This window comes from Pipistrellus kuhlii, unplaced genomic scaffold (assembly GCF_014108245.1).
Source record: "Pipistrellus kuhlii isolate mPipKuh1 unplaced genomic scaffold, mPipKuh1.p scaffold_m20_p_2, whole genome shotgun sequence".
Classification (NCBI taxonomy): Eukaryota; Metazoa; Chordata; class Mammalia; order Chiroptera; family Vespertilionidae; genus Pipistrellus; species Pipistrellus kuhlii.
In genome coordinates, this window is record NW_023425515.1 from 179,268,858 (window position 1) to 179,291,483 (window position 22,626).

The 22,626-nt window shown below is 38.1% G+C and overlaps 1 protein-coding gene across 7 annotated transcripts in view; it reads right to left on the minus strand.

Annotated features, from left to right (window-relative positions):
* PHACTR4 (phosphatase and actin regulator 4) overlaps positions 1 to 22,626 on the minus strand; it is a 69,753-nt gene that overhangs the window by 25,986 nt on the left and 21,141 nt on the right. For 2 of the 7 annotated variants that reach the window (XM_045584951.1, XM_036444823.2), the window contains exons 3-5: positions 15,783 to 16,081; positions 1,299 to 1,322; positions 216 to 392 (exon numbers count right to left, since the gene is read on the minus strand). In XM_045584951.1, the coding sequence (XP_045440907.1) occupies positions 216 to 392; positions 1,299 to 1,322; positions 15,783 to 15,828 (247 nt within the window). In that variant the 5' untranslated portion in view covers positions 15,829 to 16,081. Of the gene's footprint in view, positions 1 to 215; positions 399 to 1,294; positions 1,323 to 15,782; positions 16,082 to 22,626 lie in introns of those variants that run through there. The other 5 variants (XM_045584952.1, XM_036444824.2, XM_045584953.1 and 2 more) reach the window with 5 other exon arrangements.

A 22,626-nucleotide genomic window follows, 5' to 3' on the forward strand; every position in this document is an offset into this window, starting at 1 on the left:
TTTCAGTCCACAGACCGACGCTCTACCCACTGAGCCAAACCGGTTTCGGCCACAATACATATTTTTATTGTTGATAGTATTACAGATGTCTCCCATTTCCCTCTTCCCTTTATCCCCTGTCCCTCATTCCCTCCCTCTTCCCCTGCAGGTCATCACTCCCCTATTGCCCATGTCCATGGGCTATACATATAAGTATGTAAATTTTAATATCTCACCTTCTGATGTCTCTTTGAATTTATCGCTACTTTTTTTTTTGCGCCATTTCCAGGGCTTGAAGATCTTGCCGAAGCCTGAGAACTTGCTCTTCCTTTTGGTGGGAGGCGTCAGGTCTCCACCTGCTTCCACGCTGTCCATGACCATGCCGGGGCCGGCGGTGGGCTGGCCTGCTGCTTCTGTCGCTGGTGAGGGGAGAGAAGAGCCAATTCGTTATTCCGGCACAACCTCAAAACGGCCCTGCCCCTCTCTTCCTGTTGTAGTTGGAAAGGATCACAGCAATGATAAACAATCATGCAGAGACATCATACAGACACCAAACATCAGAATCCATGACAGATAAGCTACTGAGGAGGAAAACAAACCCAACCAAGTTGACATCATTTTAGGATAAAAATTCAATGAGATGATTATAACCAGCTCAAAATCTCTTAAAGGCACACCAACAAATGAGGATGTCTTCCCACCATGCATGAGATCTTGGCCATGAAGCCTACTGTTGTCGCCCTTCTCATTCTGTGGCATGGGAAGGTCTTCCCCAGCTCACACTACTATCCCTGGCACTGAAGCAGGGAATCCCACCATTTGTGAGTGAACACTGCCCTCTCCCCATCCTCCTCTTATATCCTGAAAGAGGGTATAAGTAGTTCAGAGAGGGGGTAACACATTAAGTGTTAACACCTTACTTAATCTGTTTTTCAGATTATTTTCTGCCTTCACAAGACCCTAAGGAATTCTGGAGCGCTGTGAGGGGACTGAGTCGGGGAGCGGGGCACAGAAGGGTAGTGGTTTAAAAGCAGAGTTGAGATGAGATTCCAGTTTGCTTATCACAATATTGTTTTAGGGACAACTCTGATTTTAAGGATTTCGCAAGAAACATAACTGCCATGATAAATGTACAGGATTGAAATGTAAGGCCAGAAGTAAGTCCTTCGTAATGACTATACATGCAGGGTTTAGTTAGGTAGCTTTAGTGGCAGAGAAAGGAGCAGCCAAGACTGGGCCAAGAATAATACTTTAAAAAAGCAGGAAGGCAACAAAAAAAAGCAGGAAGGCAACACAATATAGTTTTGCACTCCACCTACTGTCCCAGGGTTCTCTGGAGAAGTCTAGAGGAGAAGAAAAAAAGAGAGTCACGTGGAATAACAGTCCTGAAATGAAAGTGGGACCTTTACTTTATACAATAGAAATACATCAAGGACCACCTACTGTATTATCACATGTTAACATGTTTATTGTAAAAAAAAGTTTCCACTGGAGTAAATAGCACTTTTTGGGGGGATAGAAAAGGACATAATAACATCACTAAAAATCATTTTTAATACTGTAGATATATTTTCATAAGAGAAAATATACAATCAAGATGCATTAACTTTTTTTTTTTAAAATATATTTTATTGATTTTGTACAGAGAGGAAGGGAGAGAGATAGAGAGCCAGAAACATCGATGAGAGAGAGTCATCAATCAGCTGCCTCCTGCACACCCCCTACTGGGGATATGCCCGCAACCAAGGTACATGCCCTTGACCGGAATCGAACCCGGGACCCTTCAGTCCCCAAGCCCACGCTCTATTCATTGAGCCAAACCGGTCTCGGCTGCATTAACTTTTTTAAAAACAATTTAAAAATCAATATTTATCTAATTAAAAATGTGAGTCTAGGGAAGTCCACTGATGAAGGTCAGATGTCCATAACGATAATTACAAGGTAATTATGACTGTAGCAATGGCTGCTGATGCTTTATTTTGGTGTATCCAGATGACAGGGCCAAAGGGTCCTGGTGACTGAAGTACAGCAGATCCAGAGGCCGGAGGACAGGGACTCTTTCCTTCCCAGTTGCAGGATTTAGTTACGGGAATCCTGGGTCTCAACTACTTTAACTCCCATATGAAATGCAATGGGATCTGATGGTGAAAGTGGACCATACTTTAAAAAGTGTAGCTGCCAGAGACATTAGAAGAACTCCTGTCATAACAATCCCCCCTCAATGGGACCCTGAGTGAACCCCCAAGAGCAAACACACGGTATTGCTTTTCAGTTAGTGCTTTAACTAAGACAATATTCCCCCAATTGTGGAATGTCCATCAGACATCAACCTATTGTAACATTTAACATATGTTAATGTGACCCTTTCAGAATGGAGCTAAGTAACATAAACTTATTCTCAAATTGTAACCTTACTTGCAGAGGGAAGGAGGGACTAAAATTTTAAATATCCTGCTAACTGAGTGAACTTCTAAAAGACACATAGGACAATGCTTGTTTACTTACGAGTAATGGGGTAGATTTAAAAAAAGACAACCCAACCACAAAACAAAACAAATAAAACCCAGACTAATAATACTTAAAAAAAAAAAAAAAGGTTATTAGTAGTATTTGATGCTTTTACAAAGAAAAAAAAAGGCTTTAGAAATGTTAGATGCTAATATTTTCACAGGAAAGGCCATCTGCAAAGTCCTTAACTGACATAGAGCCAATCTAGCCTGCTCCCACCGCCTTCTCAGACATCTAATCATTTCTAAAGTAGAACTTAGTTCAATCCCATTTAATAATTCATTATATTGAATACATTTATCTCTCCCCTTTCTCTTAAATATTAAAAACAATAAAATCATAATATCCTTTTAAATATATGCCTGCTAGCATATGAACTAAAAACAAGTGCTGTTTATATAAAAAAGTAAAGCATGTGTGGAAAATACCAACAGCTTATGATTTAAAAAATGCATGTGTCCACTATTACATCTATTGATAAGAAGAGCCCTCTTCTTCTTTATGAAAAGAAAGTTACTGAGCCCTAGCTGGTTTTGCTCAGTGGTAAGAACATCAGCCTGAGGACTGAAGGGTACCTGAAGGGTGCCGGGTTCAATTCTGGCCAAGGGCAAATACCCAGATTGCAGGCTCAATCCCCAGTGGGGGGCGTGTAGGTGACAACCAATCTATGATTCTCTCTCATCATTGATGTTTCTCTTTCTCTCCTCTCCCTTCCTCTCTGAAATCAATAAAAAATACATTTTTTAAAAAGTCACTGAATATAGTCAGTAAAAAGAGTATTTTTTCCTTTAATGCTTCATGCAAATGTACTTAATTTTAATGTTTATATAACTTTTAGAAGTGGATATGCCTCTTGCCTCATGTAGTGGGGTTCAGCTCGTACCCAACCCTGAACTAGTTATTAATCCAAATGTATTCATTCATATTCTTATATTCTCATATTCTTTCCATTCCACCTCCCTCTTCTCCCTATGAAAAACAGAACATTATTTCAGTGACTCCCAAATCTGTTCAAATACTTTGGAATCAGCCCAGTTGCCCTTTCAAAATACAGAATCTCCGGAAGGTGGGACTTAGAAATCTGTTTTCTTTTCTTTTAAATATATTTTTATTGCTTTCAGAGAGGAAGGGAGAGAGAGAGAGAGAGAGAAATATCAATGCTGAGAGAGAATCATTAACTGGCTGCCTCCTGCATGGCCCCTACTGGGGATCTAGCCCACAACCTGGGCATGTATTCTTGATGGGAATTGAACCCGGAGTCCTTCAGTCAGCAGGTTGATGCTCTATCTATCCACTGAGCCAAACCGGCCAGGACTAGAAATCTGTTTTTAAACATCTTCAAGGTGCCCCACGGGTGTGGCTCCTGTGCACCAAAAGGTAACCTGTTCCAGCCTGAGCTGCGGGTCTGATCCCCAGTAGGGGAGGGGATGCAGGAGGCAGCTGATTGATGTTTCTCTCTCACATAGATGTTTCTACCTCTCCCTCCCTCTTGCTAAAATCAATAAAACTTATTTTTAAAAATCTTCCCAAGTGAATCTTATGATCACACAGGTTTGTTAAACCCAATCCCAGATTGTTATCTAGAAACCCGATACATGTTAAAAGAGACAGAGACAAATATTCTCTGCATGCCTGTAACCTAATACATTGTTGAAGAAAAATGAACTAGAAAATCATGGCATAATTCTGGTGTTTCTTACTCATATACATTTACAATCCCTACAGAACTGTGAGGATCTCCCTGAGTTTCTTAGTTTCAGATGTATTTTAAGTTAAAATAAACAATACAGTCCTGGCTGGTGTGGCTCGGTTGGTTGGGTGTTGTCCCGTGTACCAAAGGTTTCTGACTGGATTCCTGGTGAGGGTACATGCCCAGATTTCCGGCTTGATCCCAGGTACAAGACAAGCAGGTTTCACTCTCACAACAATGTCTCTTTCTCTTCTCTCTCTCTTTCTCTCTCCCTTCCTTTCTCTCTAAATATCAATAAACACATGTTTAAAAAATCAACATAAAAGTTTGCAGTTATTTTAATATAGTATGTTCCATGTGCACTTAGAAAGAAAGTGTACTGTGCAATTACTGAGTGAGTGTTCTATCCATGCCAATTAGGTCAAGTTGGGTAATCATAGTGCATAAATCAATAACATCCTTCTGATGTGTTGTCAGTTACTGAGAGAAGTATGTTAACATCTCTACCAATGAAAGTGGATTTGTCTCTTCTTTATAGTTCTATTATTTTTTTTAATTTTTAATTTAATTTAATTTAATTTTTTTTAGGGCTAGTTGATTCGGCAGGTGAGTTGTTACACACTCCTTAGCGGATTCCGACTTCCATGGCCACCGTCCTGATAGTTCTCTTAATTTTTGCTTGATATACTTTAAAGCTATGTTATTAGGTATATACAAATTTATAGTTATATCTTCCTGTTGAATAGATCCATTTATCATGAAATGCCTCATATCACTCTAATAACACTTTTGCCTTGACTTTGTTTTTCTATTTAGTTTGATAATTGTTGTCTTTTAGAGAGTTTAATCCATTTATAGTTAATGAATTTACTGACACAGTTGGGCTTAAGTCTACCATTTTGCTCTATTTTCTATTTGTCTTGCTCTGTGCATTCATTGTTTTAAAAGTAATTTTAGAGAGAGGAAGGGGAGAGAAAGGAGTGGAGAGGGAAAGAGAGAACACTGATTTGTTGTTCCACTTATTTATAAATTCATTGGTTGCTTCTTTGAATATTGCTTCTTTGGACATTTTTTAAAAAAATATATTTTTATTGATTTCAGAAAGAAAGGGAGAGGGAGAGAGAGATAGAAATATCAATAACGAGAAAGAATCATTGATTGGCTGCCTCCTGCATGCCCCCTACTGGGGATCGAGCCTGCAATCCGGCCGGGCATGTGCCCTTGACAGGAATTGAGCCTGGGACCTTTCAGTCTGCAAACCAAACCAGCTAGAGTTAGACACTTATTTTTGTCAGTCCTCACCTGAGGGTACGTTTCCATTAATCTTTAGAGAGAGTGGAAGAGAGGAGGAGAGACACAAAGAGAACAACTATGTGAGAGTCCAGGGCCAAGGACTGAGTCTACAATTAGGAGAATGAAACCTGCTTGACCAGAATTGAACCCAGGACCCTTCAGTTTGAAGGCTGATACTCTATCAACTGAGCCAAACTAGCCAGGGCAACCTTGGCATATTGGGATGATGCTCTAATAAACTGATTTATTTGGCCAGGGACTCTTCATTCTTGACTTGTTACAATCTACTTTAAGAAAGTGTTTACTACTTATTGCAAGAATTTTACAACATTTCAACTCTATTTGCTCTTTGTGTAAATAGTCATGTTTTACTACATATACATAATATAACAGAAAACATTGTTGTTTTAACGAACAATATTATTTAATATTTGCTTTTTCAGATACTCTATTTCTTTCTGCAATTCTATATTTCCAACTAGGATAATTTCAGTTAACCATTTTGGAAGGATATTTGCACTGGGTATAGTGTTTTCAGTTGGGAGTTACGGTTTTTTTTAATTTAACTTTAGCACTTTATACTGTCATCTGGTTGCCCCCCCCCCCACCATTGGACTGCTTTTCTTTGTATGCTTCATTTTTTAGATGCTTTCTATTTGCACATAGCATAAGTGACATAAATGGGATGCAGATCTTTTTTAAAATAATATTTAAATGATTTTTTTTTTTACAGAGAGGAAGGGAGAGGGAGAGAGAGTTAGAAATATCAATGAGAAACATCAATCAGTTGCCTCCTGCACACCTCCTACTTAATGAAATGGGAAAGAAGTAAATAATCTTTTCTTTTCACCCTCAATTCATTATGCTGACACCAAAGGGAAATCACAAAAACTTGATTCTATCAAATGTCTTACATAGTAAGGTAGGACCTTCTAATAATTAAATGACAGTGGGGAGGCAGCCAGTCAAGCCTTACCTACTTAAATCCAAGAGTCTTTTCTTTTCTTTTCTTTTCTTTTCTCCTTCCTTCCTTCCTTCCTTCCTTCCTTCCTTCCTTCCTTCCTTCCTTCCTTCCTTCCTTCCTTCCTTCCTTCTTTCTTTTTTTAAAATATACTTTTATTGATTTTTTACAGAGAGGAAGGGAGAGATAGAGAGCCAGAAATGTCAATGAGAGAGAAACATCGACCAGCTGCCTCTTGCAAACCCCCTACCGGGGATGTGCCCGCAACCAATATACATGCCCTTGACCGGAATCGAACCTGGGACCTTTCAGTCCGCAGACCGACGCTCTGCCACTGAGCCAAACCGGTTTTGGCACCAAGAGTATTTTCAAGAAAGAATGGTAGCAGACTGAAAGTAGACTAATGGTAAAATTCATAGGAAAGATCTACTCAGCAGTCTGCTTAGATCCAACTTTGAAGAGTCTATGAAACAGGTATTGATCTCTCACTATCAAATTCCATTTGGGCATATATTGATTGTTATCTAACTAGGTATTATTTGTAACTTAGAATAGTGGCTAGGGTCATGTACATTCCCCCCCCCCCAAATTTTAATTTCAACTCAGTATAAATTATATGACTATTTTTTTTTTCTAATAAAAGCTTCTCAAAGATGTTATTCTGATAGTGCTACTTAGGGTGGCAAATCATTGGAAATGAGTTGAATGTACAATAGGTATATGAATAAACCGAACAATTTATATAAAACAGTCCTATATGGTGTGTCTCAGCGGTTAGATTGTTGACCTGAGCACTAGAGGGTCTTGGGTTTGATTCCCAGTCAAAGGCACATAGCTGAGTTACAGGTTCACTCCCTGGCTCTAGTTGGGGTGAGTTTGGGAGACAGCCAATTGAGTTTGGGAGACAGCCTATCTATGTTTCTCTCTCTCTCTCTCTCTCTTTTTTCCTCCTTCCTTCCCTCCCTATCACTCCCTTTAAAAGTCAATGGAAAAAATATTCTTGGTTAAGGAATAACCAAAAACAAAAAAAAGAGAAAAATTAATATAAAACAATCCTATATAATAAAAAGCTAATATGCTAATTAGACTGGACAGTGGAATGACCTTGCGGAACAACCTTCCACAACAATCTTATAAGCCGGAGCCGCAAGGCAGCTGGGGCTGTGAGGGCTGAGCCCCTTGCACGAATTTCGTGCATCAGGCTTCTAATACATAATCATTAAAATGATTTCTAGAGTAATAATCCTAGATTAAAAGTAAAATATAAATATATATGTAAATTATATATCACATTATTTAAACTATGATGCTAATTTTTGTTAAGAAGAAGACTGAAGTAACTAAACCAAAATGTAAATATATTATAATAGTAGGATTATGAGAGACTTGTATTTCTTCTTGCTAGCTTTCTATATATTTTTTTAAAACAATAAACATGTATGGCTTTTATAATTGGGAAAAAAAATTTACTTTTTACAATGGGAAGTGAGAGCTTTCAAACCCTCACAATGAAGTCCAACATACACATAAATACACAAAATAAAACAATCCTTTCTACATGTTAGGTTTCCAAAAAAAGAATTATTTACCACATAAAAATAAGTCTGGCCCTAACTGGGTTGGCTCAGTGGCTAGAGCATCAGCCTGAGGACTGAAAGGTCTCAAGTTCAATTCCGGTCAAGGGCATGTACCTTTGTTGCGGGCACATCCCGAGTAGAAGGTGTGCAGGAGGCAGCTGATGGATGTTTCTCTCTCATCAATGTTTCTAACTCTGTATCGTTCTCCCTTCCTCTCTGTAAAAAATCAATAAAATATATTTTTAAAAATCATAGTCTGAAACAGTAAGCAAATTAAACCACTCAAGGATATATTCTTTTGGTATTTAATGTAATGACAAGCAATGTTAAAGTGAGCAGATTTGGGGTACTCAAACGATACCTTCTAGTCCTGTATTCTTTAAGTATACCACTCTTGTTGTTGTTTTTAAAATATATTTTATTGACTTTTTACAGGAAGGAGGAGGGATAGGAAGTTAGAAACATGGGTGAGAGAGAAACATCGATCAGCTGCCTCCTGCACACTCCCCACTGGGGATGTAACCACAACGAAGGTACATGCCCTTGACCAGAATAAAATCTGGGATCCTTCAGTCCCTTGGTCGACAGGCCAGGACTATACTACCCTTGTTTGCCATGAGTAAAATCTTGTGCTAAAGGAGTTAGAAACCAAATTTAAAGGTGATCTAAATTCACCAGCTGTAAAACTTTCCAGCTGTAGCCGGGACTGGTTTGGCTCAGTGGATAGAGCGTCGGTCGGCCTGCGGACTGAAGGGTCCCGGGTTCGATTCCAGTCAAGGGCATGTATCTTGGTTGCGGGCACATCCCCATTGGGGGGTGTGCAAGAGGCAGCTGATCGATGATTCTCTCGCATCAATGTTTCTAACTCTCTATCCCTCTCTCTTCCTCTCTGTGAAAAATCAATAAAATATATATATATAAAAAAACAAAAAACTTTCCAGCTGTAGAATGAAGGGTTTGAGAGTACACATAAATCCTTGAGGGCAGGGGCTGGCTGACTATATCTAACTGAAGTCACTAATCTCTGGAGCATTCTTGGATCCATTAAAACTGGTACACTAGTTAGGTTTCTGACTATAAATTTTTGTCTGACAGGAAGAAAATTCAATTCCATCACTTAGAAAACTGCAATAGAAAGAGAAACTAACAAATAAATAAATTATACATCAAAAAATATATTCATATACCTAAAAATCATCCCTCTTTCTTATTTATTTATTTATTTTTTAATTTAAAAAATATATATTTTATTGATTTTTTACAGAAAGGAAGAGAGAGAGACAGAGAGCCAGAAACGTCGATGAGAGAGAAACATCGACCAGCCACCTCCTGCACATCCCCTACCGGGGATGTGCCCGCAGCCAACGTACTTGCCCTTGACCGGAATCGAACCCGGGACCTTTCAGTCCGCAGACCGACGCTCTACCACTGAGCCAAAACAGTTTCAGCCCTCTTTTTTATTTTTGATACAATTATACCTCAGATTTGTTATCCTATATAATAAAAGCCTAATATGCGAAGTGTCTGGTGGTCAGTTCAACCAATCAAAGCATAATATGCTAATGATATGCTAAGGCTGCTCAACCACTTGCTATGACATGCACTGATCACCAGGGGGCAGATACTCTGACCGGTAGGTTAGCTTGCTGCTGGGATTTGGCTTATCTGGACTGAGTGAGATGGGCTGGACATGCCCTGGAGCCCTCATGGGGCCCCTGCTCCTGGCTGGCCCCCACCTGTGTATGAATTAGTGCACTGGGCCTCTAGTATACTCATAAGAAGAGAGAAGTGAATTTGAAACTGTTCTTAAGCAAATTTGTACATCAAACACTTGTTCTCAATACTTCTGATTTTATGACCATCTCCCTCTCATTTCCAATTTGACAAGAAATACAGGCTTGGAGTCACATTTGGATATTCCATTATTTCTGTTTAAACTAATTATGAAGTTTAAAAATGGCTTTATGACCCCACTCTTTCCGTGAGAGCCAACGCAAGGTAGTTCCCCTCCAAGTTTCCTTTTGCTTGACAGAAAACAGGGTGTAGGATGCTGGCTTTAGTTTTATGATTGTGTGTTCCAAAGAAAACACCTTTTTCATTGAGTCATGCAGCTGCAGGCAACTAGGAAAGCAAGTTAGAGTTGGAGGTCTTGACTTTTCTGGAGGGGGCGGTGTTGGGAGAGGAAGATAACTAATCAAATCGGAGCTTGGAGTTTCCAGTTTTGAGTAATACCCTGAAACCATGCCCTGGTATTTAAAATATTTTACTCCCTCATTCAAGTTATAGCATCTCACATTTCATAGGCTTGTTTCTATATTATATTATGCAGAGTTTTAGTAGTTTCTTTTTTCAACTTCCAAGTTTTTATGGCAAACATTTAATTCAATTTTTTTAGTTTTAGTTGTTTCAGGTGAATTTCTAGAGTGATTTTAAAATAAATGTGAAGTCTTATTAAAATTTACTTAGCATTTTCCATCAATAAAGTTATCATTAATTATTTGCTATAGATACATTATTATACTGACTTTACCTTTTAGAGATAAGGGATAAAACAGAGTTCAACAATAAACCCTACATCAAAGATAGTACTCATTTTAGAATCCATATTACAACCAATTCTTTTTTTTTAATATATATTTTATTGATTTTTTACAGAGAGGAAGAGAGAGGGATAGACAGGTAGAAACATCGATGAGAGAGAAACATTGATCAGCTGCCTCTTGCACACCCCCACTGGGATGTGCCCGCAACCAAGGCACATGCCCTTGCCCGGAATCGAACCTGGGACCCTTCAGTCCACAGGCCGACGCTCTATCCACTGAGCCAAACCCGTTTCGGCTACAACCAATTCTTAATCAACCATGTTGGAAGGCAAGGTAAGGTACAGGCAATTGGAATCAATAGAAAACTTACTTTTTAACATAGCCTTCACTACCTTCTCCCTGTCACTAGGTTTGGTGATAAGCAACAAAATTACTGAGTCTTAGTTCTACCTCTATTTCTTATACCTTATTGGGTTTTTAAAAAAATCTAGATTTAAAGTGTATAAAGTCCCATTTTACCCATGAAACTTTTTAAAAAATATATATTTTATTGATTTTTTACAGAGAGGAAGGGAGAGGGATAGTTAGAAACATCCATCAGCTGCCTCCTGCACACCGCGCCCCCCGCGGACGTGCCTGCAATCAAGTACATGCCCTTGACCGGAATCAAACCTGGGACCCTACAGTCCACTGCTCTATCCACTGAGCCAAACCGGTTTCGACATCCATGAAACTTTTATTATAATCAGTTATTTGCCTAAAATTTAAAAATCTATAGTTTTTTTGTTTGTTTTTTGCAATAAGATACTTATTACATTGTCAAGAGGTGCCAATTTCTTTTTTTTTTCCTTTCAGTTTAAGGTGTACAGCATAATGATTTCACTTACATATATTGTGTTTCCTTCTATTTATAATCTAATATTCGATAGTTTGTCTGTTTATCTTTTATGCCCATCAAGCTTGTAACAAATCTTGCTTTTACACAAGCTTTTTAACAGCATCAGAACTTTGTAAATGGAGAAAATTTACAGTACTTACATTATTGTACTTATACCTTCTAAAAAAAGATTATTACTGAATTTAAATAACTGTTTTAGAAAAAGAATTAAAGCAAAAGCTGTCACTGATGAACAAAGCAGCTCTGTCCAGCGCAGGCCCATAGCTTTCCTTGGAAGTCCCGCACAGCTCTGACCTTTGGGAAACAGAACTGATAGTTAGGGAGCAGGGCTTTCTATGCAATGTTCTTGCAGGTACTATTAGTCCTGAGATTCAAACCCTGGGAAAACAGTTTTCTAACCATAATTGCATCAAGAAGTGATGCTGCTTTACCCTTGGCAACTTGACATATACACTTAAAAAAATTTTTTTTTATTGATTCTAGAGAGAAAGGGAGAGGGAAAAAGTGACAGAAACATCAATGATGAGAATCACTGATTGGCTGCCTCCTACACACACCCTACTAGGGATTGAGCCTGCAACCAGAGCATGTACCCAGAAACGAAATCAAACCTGGGACCCTTTAGTCTGCAGGCCAACGCTCTATCCCAGGGGTCTTCAAACTTCTCTCATTATGAGAATCACCTGGTGGAGTTGTTAAAACACAGATTCCCGGATCCCAACTCTAAGAAGTGCTATCAGGAATCTGTGTTTTAACACCTCCACCAGGTGATTCTCATAATGAGAGAAGTTTGAAGACCCCTGCGACTGAGCAGCAAATCCAGCTAAGGCGAGATATATACTTTTTTGACAAAAATTCCAAGTTAATAGTAAGGTGGTTTTGTTTTTTTTTCTTCTTCTCTTTTTAAATTGATTTTAGAGGCAGAGGAAGGAAAAGAGAGGGAGAGAGAAACATCAATGGGTTGCCTCCAGCTCGAGCCCCCACTTTGTAGGAAATTCACCTGGCAAGTTCTCAGGAGAAAACGCACCTGTAGAATCTAAGTCGCATTCAATCATGAGACCTTTGGGAGTGTTAACCTGTGTTCCCACTCTTTTATACTTTTCTTTAAGGTCACCCACAGTTTTCATTTTTGGTGGACAGGATGACAACCAACTGGCCACATTGGCCAGGGCGGGAATGAGTTTTTGTAGTGAGGTGCTAGAATATAATATACTTTCTCATTAAAAACAAAACAAAATAAAACAAAAAAACCCTTAAACTTTCCAAAGTTTTACCGGCAAGAAGAAAGGAGGATACATTCTTGTGACAATAGACTATTCAGAAAACCCAATGGGCAGAAAGAGCGGACAATAATTTTTATTGGTATTCCACATTCGAAAAGCAGAAAATTCTATTGTATAAGGAGTCCATGACAGACTCCTATACTGTCGCTGCCTCCTCATTCCTGGATTTTATACCATGACCTCCTGGTTCATAGGTCAACGCTCAACCACTGAGCCTACTGGCTGGGCTGAAAGTTTATCTGAGTAAATTTACAGACATTCTCCTATGAACATGTTTCACTGAAGGATAATTTTTAAAATATGAACTTCTGAGGATGACTACTTATTTCCTGAATAAACACTACAGCATAAATTCCTACTAGGCAGTCAAATACTCAATTAGTTCATCAGTTGTTAAAAAGATTCTATGGTAAAAAATTTAGTTGGGTATTGACATAACAGCTCATAAATTTGCATATGAGTCTCAGACAAAGGTTATTTGTTTGAAAGCAGACTCCTCTTGGTTAATATCTCTGGATATCCATCCTAAGTCAAGGGAGTCAACTAACTTAGAAAAAAAAAATGTTTATCTTAAACAAATTTATTAATATTTTGAATTTAATTTTTTAAATTCTCAACTAGATATGAGTTATACCTATACATGGTTTACTATTACATTCACAGTGCCTTAAAAATAATAAATCAATTCAATATATTCAGTAATTTATTTTACATCATTTGGTTTGCCCAAAACTAGTACTATCAATTTTAAAGTTCAAAACTTATTACCATATTACAGGCCTAGAAACATAAACAAATCATTTATGTCTTAATTTACTTTGGATGTGCATCCTTTTAAAGAATCTGATAAGATCTTTCAGACTCTTTTTTTTTTTTTTCAGACTCTTTACCCATTGAAATGCTTTTTGAATTTCATTAGCCTTTAAAACTGGTATAAGTCCCCAAAGTTGTCAATGTTAAACCTTCATGACCCAATCCTGATTTGCTCGAATAGAATACTAGTACATCCTAAATTTAAATAATATAAACAGAGTCTGTCCATGAAAATAGCTTATAGTCACCTAGAAATTATCTAGGGAATAGGAAATAAAATCCCCCAATTAAATCTAGAGAGAATATAAAAATTTTTGTTAGATATTTGAGTGATTTCTATTTCTTCTTTAGAAGTCTCTTATTAGGGATACTTGTAGTTAGAAAAATTTATGAATTTGATTCTCATTTTTCTTTAGAAGCATAAGAAATATCAAACTATCTACTCAAATGATTTTTTGTGTGTAGTATATACAAAATATAAGGTATAACTAAATGATAGGTGGTCATATATATGACCACCTATCATTAAGTTATACCTGCTTACCTATTTCTTGCTTTTCAAAGACTCTCATTTCCATCTCATAAATAAATGCCTAGCATTATTTAGGTCCTTATTATATTTGTTAATAAAGAACTAATCTTTGAAACCACAAGAGAATTTAGTGGCCCAAAACTATTCTCACCAAATTCCTTTTTAAAAAAAAATATATTTTAATAGATTTCAGAGAGGAAGGGAGAGGGAGAAATAGAAACATCAATGATGAGAGACAATCATTGATTGGTTGCCTCCTGTACATCCCACACTGGGGATTGAGCCCATAACCAGGGCATATGCCCTGACCAGGAATCAGACCATGACCTCCTGGTTCACAGATTGATGCTCAATAACTGAGCCACAACGGCTGGGCCTAATATCACCAAATTCTGGAGCGTGGTTACCTCTGAGAGCGAAGGCTCAAAATGTCATCATAAGCGGATGTGGACACAGAGCAAGGGGTAAGGCAGAATAGGACATGTCTCTGCTTTAGATTTCATTTATAGAGGACCAGAGGGTCCTGTATATTCTTTTCTACAACTTTCTCTATTTATGAAACTTTTTTGTGAGTTACTGCATTGATATGGACCTGGCCTGGTGATCAAGGAAGGTAAAGTGAGTCAAGCCCTGACATCAGTGTTAAAAATCTATTGCTAAATGACTCACTTTGCAATCCATGTGCCTCAGATTTAGTAAAACATGAAAAATACTTTGACGGAATTTCATCTGGCAAGTTCTCAGGAGAAAACTTACCTTTAGAAACTAAATCACATTAAATCATGAGACATTTGGGAGTGTTAACCTGTGTTCCCACTCTTTTATACTTTTTTTAAAGTCACCCACATTTTTCATTTTTGAAGGGGGGGAAAAAAAGGCAGCCTAGGACTGAACATGTTTTCTGTTACTTCCTAAGTGAGGGAAAAATAAAATAGTATACATCTTTTTAAAAAATAGATTAATGTTAACAACTGTTTAATGAACATCCATTTAAAATTATTTTTCCCTCCTTTCTATCTTCATCGTATACAAAACCACAGAAGTTTGGAAAAATAAGTCTTCAGTAACAATGGACTTCCACTTCACTTAAAAGCTTTGAAACTCTGAGCTACACTCACAATTATCAGACTGATCTCTAGCTACTTCTGAGATAATAACACTTCAAATGTGAAGTACTGACTTCAGAAATATTTATACAAAGTATTGTCTCATGAGAAATGGAAACACCAGCACAATGGAAAAAGCCTGAGACATATTTGGAAATTGTATAAATCAGTCTAAAAAATGAAATCAACTCTTTAAAATGGTCCTGTTTATAGAAGTCAACAGGTCTAGTTTTACACCGTGTCTATCTATCAATTGCCCAAGCCCTCAAAGTACTAGTAAAACACCACTGAATTCTAAAGGAGTTTCTGTAGCACTTATCTTTTGCAAAGTCAAAAAATTAATAGATGGTTTCCTAGCAATATTATATATAAAAAACAACAACTCCAAAGGGACCAAGTAAAACAAAACTACATGTGGTTGATTAATACAACTAAGTGAAAAATAATTGACATGTTTTCATTTATTCTTCACAAAGTTATAAATGTCCCAAGTTATAAGCATCAAATTCCTTACATGCAAATCCCTTTAAAATATTCAACTTCACCTGTAGATCTGCCTCGTCTGTCAAGATTTTATTTCTTTGCCTTTTATTACTCACCAATTGCATCTGGATTTACCGGTCTGGAGACATCAGCTTGCCCCATGATTATATTGTCTGATGTATCTCACGACAACAAACTGTCCCGGACCAACGCGAACTCTCCTTACAAGATAAATCCACATGGGAAGGGGCGCGCGCTCCTCTCAGTGTCACGGCCAGGCATCAGGAAAAGGCATGAGGTCAATGTGCCGGAGTCTCTCTGGCCCTGTGTCCCGCCCGGGCACTGGAGGCGCTTACAAAAACGTCTTCACGCCGGCTCTCTTCACACAGGAATGCCTGTCATTCCAGGGCGCACACTGTGAAGAGCAGAAGTGCAGGAAGAGGAGGAGACTGCCAACCACATTCTAGCTGCTGAGCGGCAAGCCCTACCGTCCACACCTACTTTTCCTGATCCTGAGCGTGGCTCCTGCCTCCAGACTTGAGACACAGAAGAAAGGGAGCTGACGCAAGAGCCTCCAAAGAACTTACACATTTAATCGCACAGAAAACATCAGGTTAAAGGGGGCAGGCATCCATTCAAAGGCATGTTTTAGACACAGGCTCGACCAAAAAGTGTAAGACTGTTCTCACATTCCCCTGCTTGCTCTAACATTGTATTTCTACCTCTGAGTGGCATATCCAAATCAGAGAGAGATCTACATACTGGGAATTAAAAACATTAGGAATGTTATTTTAGGATGGAATATACTTTTTCTAAAAATAAAAAGAAATGTCTCTGAAGACTTTACTTACTAAGATGGTAAACCAGATATAAATATTTGGAAGGTATTATACAATATTTTCTTTTTTTTTTTGCCACAGCTCAATAACCATATTTGATCTTGGGGAATACAAAGGAATAGTCCCACATTTTGGGTATAATACATGGAAAAATCAGCTAACCACATGCAGCAACCAAAAGTCCAGTTTACATACTGATATTTCATTTTCACAGATATAATTTATATATAGGCAGCATTAAGAATACAGCATGATGAATTTTTATTTACATACATGCCTGTGTATGCTAACACTACATTTTCTAAATTTATAAAAGCCACACATAACACAAACTTACCAGCGTTTGACCACAGCTCTGTATTATTTCACTAACACTTCAGGATAAAATGGGGACCTAACAATTTGAGCATTATATTAAGGGGTTTTACATAGGTTATTTCATTTCATCATCATCACAACTAACATGTGTTGTGAAGAATACATGATTTGTTCTATTATCAGATAAGAAACCTAAAGCTAGTAAGGTCAAATCCTGTGTCTTGTGTCACCAACTTTTTAAGTGCTGAAGCCCTAATATTCCTTCAACAAATAACAGCTACCTCAAACACGAAGCTTTGAGTTTAAATCCTTGTTCTCCAAACTGAGGTCACAGGAAGATTTCTATACCTGGGCTTCCTTGTGCCTTTTCTTAGGTAGCTTCTCCCCCGACCCCCATTGTCTTAACCCCATTATCTGCTTTGATACAGAAAAAAAAACAAAACAAAAAACAAAGGTAGCAAATAAGAAAATGACAATGCTAAGGCATCAGTAAGGAAACATAGTGAAGAAATACTCAGGCAACATTTAATTGTGAATACTGATAATAGTCAGAAAAACATGATATTGACCATTAAAATAGGAAAGAGAGTAAAAGGACAAATAAATTGAAAGAATGCTGCAATGTAAGAATTTCTAATATCTTCTAACACTGGCACTTATATTTATTAGCCTAAAAGTGTAACATATGCAATAGCAGTTTCTACTACTGTAAAATGGGGGAGGCAGAAGGGGCAAATAAATTGCCAGTACCCAGTAGGTACTTAAAATATTATAGCTATCACCACATCACCACCATCATCATGAAGATAATCCAGCATATTGCTTAAGAGGATGCACTCTGGAGGCAAATGAATTTTTAATTTCAAATATATTACTTGGTGGTAACACTAGGCAAATTACTTCACACCTCTCTGGAGCCTGTTTCTAATTTGTAAAATGGGCAATACAACACTAAACAGTACACGGCAGTTATAGGAATGAAATGATATGACCATTTTTAAAAAGCCCTTTGAGCCCTGGCTGGTTTGGCTCAGTGGGTAGAGTGTTGGCCTACAGACTGGAGGGTCCCAGGTTCGATTCCAGTCAAGGGCACATGCCTGGGTTGTGGGCTGGATCCCTGGTGGGGGGCATGCAGGAGGCAGCCGATCAATGATTCTCTCTCATCATTGATGTTTCTCTCTCTCCCTCCCTCTCCCTTCCTCTCTGAAATCAATAAAAATATATTTTTTAAAAAGCCTTTTGTAATGTTCCTGGCACATGAAAAGCTCCCAATAAATGCAAGCAATAATTATCACAGTTCTTATAGGAAAAAAAAAAAAAAAGTCAAGAAAGGAGAGGCCAGGTCAAGAGCAGCCAGATAATAGTACATGACAAAAAACTTAGTCATTACCAAGAGGTTAGTCAGAAACGGAAGATGACATTTCTGCATCATGAATCCAAAGAGCAAACTGGAAGACACAGGCCAAGGGGGAAGTGTGAACACAATGAGGGTTGGTGTACAGAAACATCAAGCAGATGAACAGTCTAGACAAAAATATTACCGTTAGTAAGTTGAAATCAGGTAAATTACACACACACACACACACACACACACACACACACCAGAAACAGCATTGGAAGATGTATGTTGACAGGCCACACAAGAGTAGAACAGATAGATCTATGGATCTTGATATAGCTGCTGTTTACCACCCACCAAATTTAACTGTCCATCTTGGCTTGGCTCGAGGTTGACTTTTAAGTTATTGTGAAGGTGGCAATAAAACTTAAAAAAAAAAAAAAGACAAGATGCTTAGTGGTCATTTGGCTCAATCTCCCACTCCTTACGAAAAAGAAAATTAATGGCCAAAGAGGCTAAATGCCTTGCTTACAGCCAGGGCTAAACACAAGTCTTTTGATTCTAACTTCTGGACTCACTCCAGCTCTTGTATAATTGGTCAAGGAAATATTTACTTCCTAAAGATATATTCATTTCCCAAGGAAGTCCATGTTTTACAACAAGATTTCTCTCAATACTGCTAATTCTGTTGCTTATGTAACCAAGCCAATAAATATTCCTTGACCAACAATATTTACTTTGTGCCAACTGGAAAAACAGACAAGCAGAGAGAGGGGAACATACTGGTCCATTGATGGCTTTAAAATTTAGCAAAGCTTTGAATTCATTCTAGTTTCCCATGCGTTACATACTATTCTTAATTGTCATCCAATAAAAGATACTCCTTTTAGAGTACTTTTCCTCCACAGCTCATGGCTTTAAGGAATGGAAGAGAGAGATAAAAACATTATGAATCTCTTCCTATTTTATAATATTTAGGGAAAGAGCAAGCAGGCCTTATACAAATAAAGGTTAACAGGTAAAGAAATTTAAGTATAGCTTAGATTAAGGCAGCACATGAAGCCCTCTAACCAGAGCCTCATTTTATTAAAAACTATTTGTAAACACTGCACGCAGACCATTCAGTGACATTCAGGACTTCAAACTTTCTGTTGGCAAGCCTATCATAACATCATCTAACATAAAAACATGCTTTATATTTTCAGTAAACAATTTACAAGATCAATCAGGGGAGTATTTTCATTTAAATGTGCTTTATGCTAAAGCCAACATAAATTGGATTACCTAGAAGAGTGAGCTTTTAGCTATTTTAATCACATCTCTCGTTTAATTCAGCATACTATTTCCTTATGACACGAGATGTCTCCAGGGGGGGAGCTCCAGTGGGAGGTTTGTGAAAAGTGACTTTCCTCTAGGAAAGGTTGACAAACAGAAATTATTAAAAGGTCACACAGGTTCATATTCAATAAGAGACTAATTTTCAACTTTTGCATTTATAATTGGAGGGAGGGGCAGTTTCCTATTCTGTACCCCATGATCTAACTCTAACTAAGCTAGTTGGCTCTGGATAGGTTAGGAGATATCTTACGACGAGTAACCTGTGTCTAAAAGTTCATGTGGAAAGCAGAAAGCCTTGCTAGTCATTTGTAAACTCTTTAGGTCTCATCTTTTTGTAGAAATTGTTTCCTTGGCCTGAAATTTCTTTCCCACATCCATCTAGGAAACACCTAAGCCTTTAAGAACTGGCTCAAATTCTGCTTCCTTCCTGCCTGCCTTCCTTTATTTATTTTAACAAATAAAGAATATTTATTTGTTTTTCACTACGACTTTATCTTAGCACATAAACTGTCACTACCCCCCACTCCACCTTGAAGAAGGGTTAGTACAGTGAGTGTTATAAAGCAGATATAAAGGATTGAAATTAACATTAACAGACAAAAACTTCCTTCTAAGTCATCATAACAATGTTTAAGTAAAAAGAGAGAGAGAAAGACACACACACACACACACACACACACACACACACACGAGTTCAGATTGAACAAGATCCTCACATTTCCTCTAACACTGTCAATCCTGGCTAGACTGCACGGAAGTGGAAACAGGATTACTATAATATAAAACTTCACTACAGACAGCTGTACACACCTGCCTCCAGGCCTCCCCACCCCCCAAAAGCTTCCAACACAACTATTTCCGTTGGGCCTATTGACGAAGGAGCCTTACAATCTTTGTTGTAAGGCTGGTATGTCTGGGTATCAGCTCGGTAAACAAGACAGCTGAGGTCTGCCAGATCATCAATAAAATCAAACAACTGGCTGATATCATATGTGACAGAGGGGCTGGAAAATGTACATTCTTCATACATTTTACAAACGCTTTCCATGCATTCATTCACTGACCCATAGTCAGCACAAGTTCTGCCTTCTGGTCTCGTTAGGCTGTGCCAGCAAAATGGTGTGAGACATTGCACCAAACTCTTTCCCTGCAGCTGCCGCCGCCACACACAAACTTAACCACGACGCTACCAACAGCCAACCCCCACGAAAGGATGCTTCCATTATTATAAGCCTTTCCTTAGTCACTCAAGCAGAATCCCAATAAAGACTTACTGATCACTAGTTATGTGCTCAGCAATGTGTTGGTGATAAAAACAACAGTTTTTGTCCTTAGAATCCAAGTAAATAGGATCTACTATGGAGTCTGATGAGTACTCAGGCACCACGCAAACACATATTGGGATGTGGATGCCTCTAACTTTGTCATCTGAGAGATCAGAGAAAATATCTTGTTTTTAATATATTTTATTGATTTTTTTTTTTTTTTTTTTTTTTTTTTTTTTTTTTTTTTTTTTTTTTTTACAGAGAGGAAGAGAGAGGGATAGAGAGCTAGAAACATCGCTGAGAGAGGAACATCGACCAGCTGCCTCCTGCACACACCCCACTGGGGATGTGCCCGCAACCAAGGTACATGCCCTTGACCAGAATCGAACCTGGGACCTTTCAGTCCTTAGGCCGACGCTCTATCTACTGAGCCAAACCGGTTTCGGAGAGAGAGAGAAAATATCTTGAAAGGAGTAAGATCTAAACTGAAAGTCAGTCACAGAAGGGATGACAGAGATGAGAAAACGGAACAAGCAGGGAGAGATAAGACTGCAGAGGTACAGAACTGGTCATGGCTGATTGGACTGGTTGGACAATGTACCCTGAATTACAGTGACCTTCAGACTTTTTTAGTGGGCTACAAACATCTCCTGGGCAGGGACCGGGATGCATTTATCCTTAATCTCTCTTAGCAAAACTTAATGCACGCACAGTGGACATGCAGCAAGTATTTATTAACCTCGAGTAGAAGGGAAGAAACAGCATTCTTCGATTTTAAGCTTTACTCAGAGAATCTAGTAGTAACAAAAGACAATTAAGGTGAAAAGTGCTACAGATGGAAGGAGGCTGGAGGAAATGTAGAGACCATGGACTAATCCTATCACTCATTCCAAACAATTCTGAGATTGCTGTGAGAGCTCACTTTTGTGGGGGAAATGGCATGCTCATGATCGTTTTTTGAGAATTTGTTTTGCAAGTAGTAACTTTCAAAGGAGACAAATTTGTCAGGTGAATAGTCACATCAAGCATGTCAAACTCAAAGGCTAACACGGGCCAAATAAACAAGGTTTAAGTTTATGTGGGCCACAAAAAAACCCAAAAGCTTCAATTTTCATAGAAATGTGGGTTTATTTCAATAGCGACAGGCTGAATACAAAGGGCTGAAATAAATGAGTAATTGTTAACATAAAATAATAGAACATTTTAATACAAATTAGTGTCTTTTTCTTGGACATTAACTTACCAGACACTGAATAACAGCACAAATTAATAAGTGTAACACAAATAAACCTATTTTTCTTGTTCTCTGAAAGCAAAATATTTCCTGTTGCAAACGCCAAATAAGTCAGTACAAGACTAATGAAGTGGCAACAGGCTGCTAAAATATTCGCTGCGGGTGTTAGTGGAGAGAAGTGGTGCGCCTGCGCATAAAGCGCGTAAGGGAAATGAAAGCAACACAATGATAGTAAGCAGTCATTAGCAAACACTGTAGATCGTTATTAATAATTATGTATAACAGGATATTATAAAAATTAAGTTACAAAAATTTTATTAAAACATTTTTTATATATTATATGGGCTGGGCCGCAAAAATATTCGTTGTGGGCTGCGAGCTGCACATGCTTGATTTACATAAAACCTCATGTAATCACTACCCAGCAGAAAGCATTGTACTTCATGTGAACTAGCCTGAAAGAGACGGAGCAGGTTGAGGTTGATGCAGGGTCAGTGGTATCACCAGATATTCATTCACTTATTCCAAATAATACTGGTTTCTTTCTGTGGCTAGCTCATTGGTGCAGGAAACAAAAAATACACCAGCCTCCTATTCTATATCAAATACTGTAACTCTGGTTTTCTT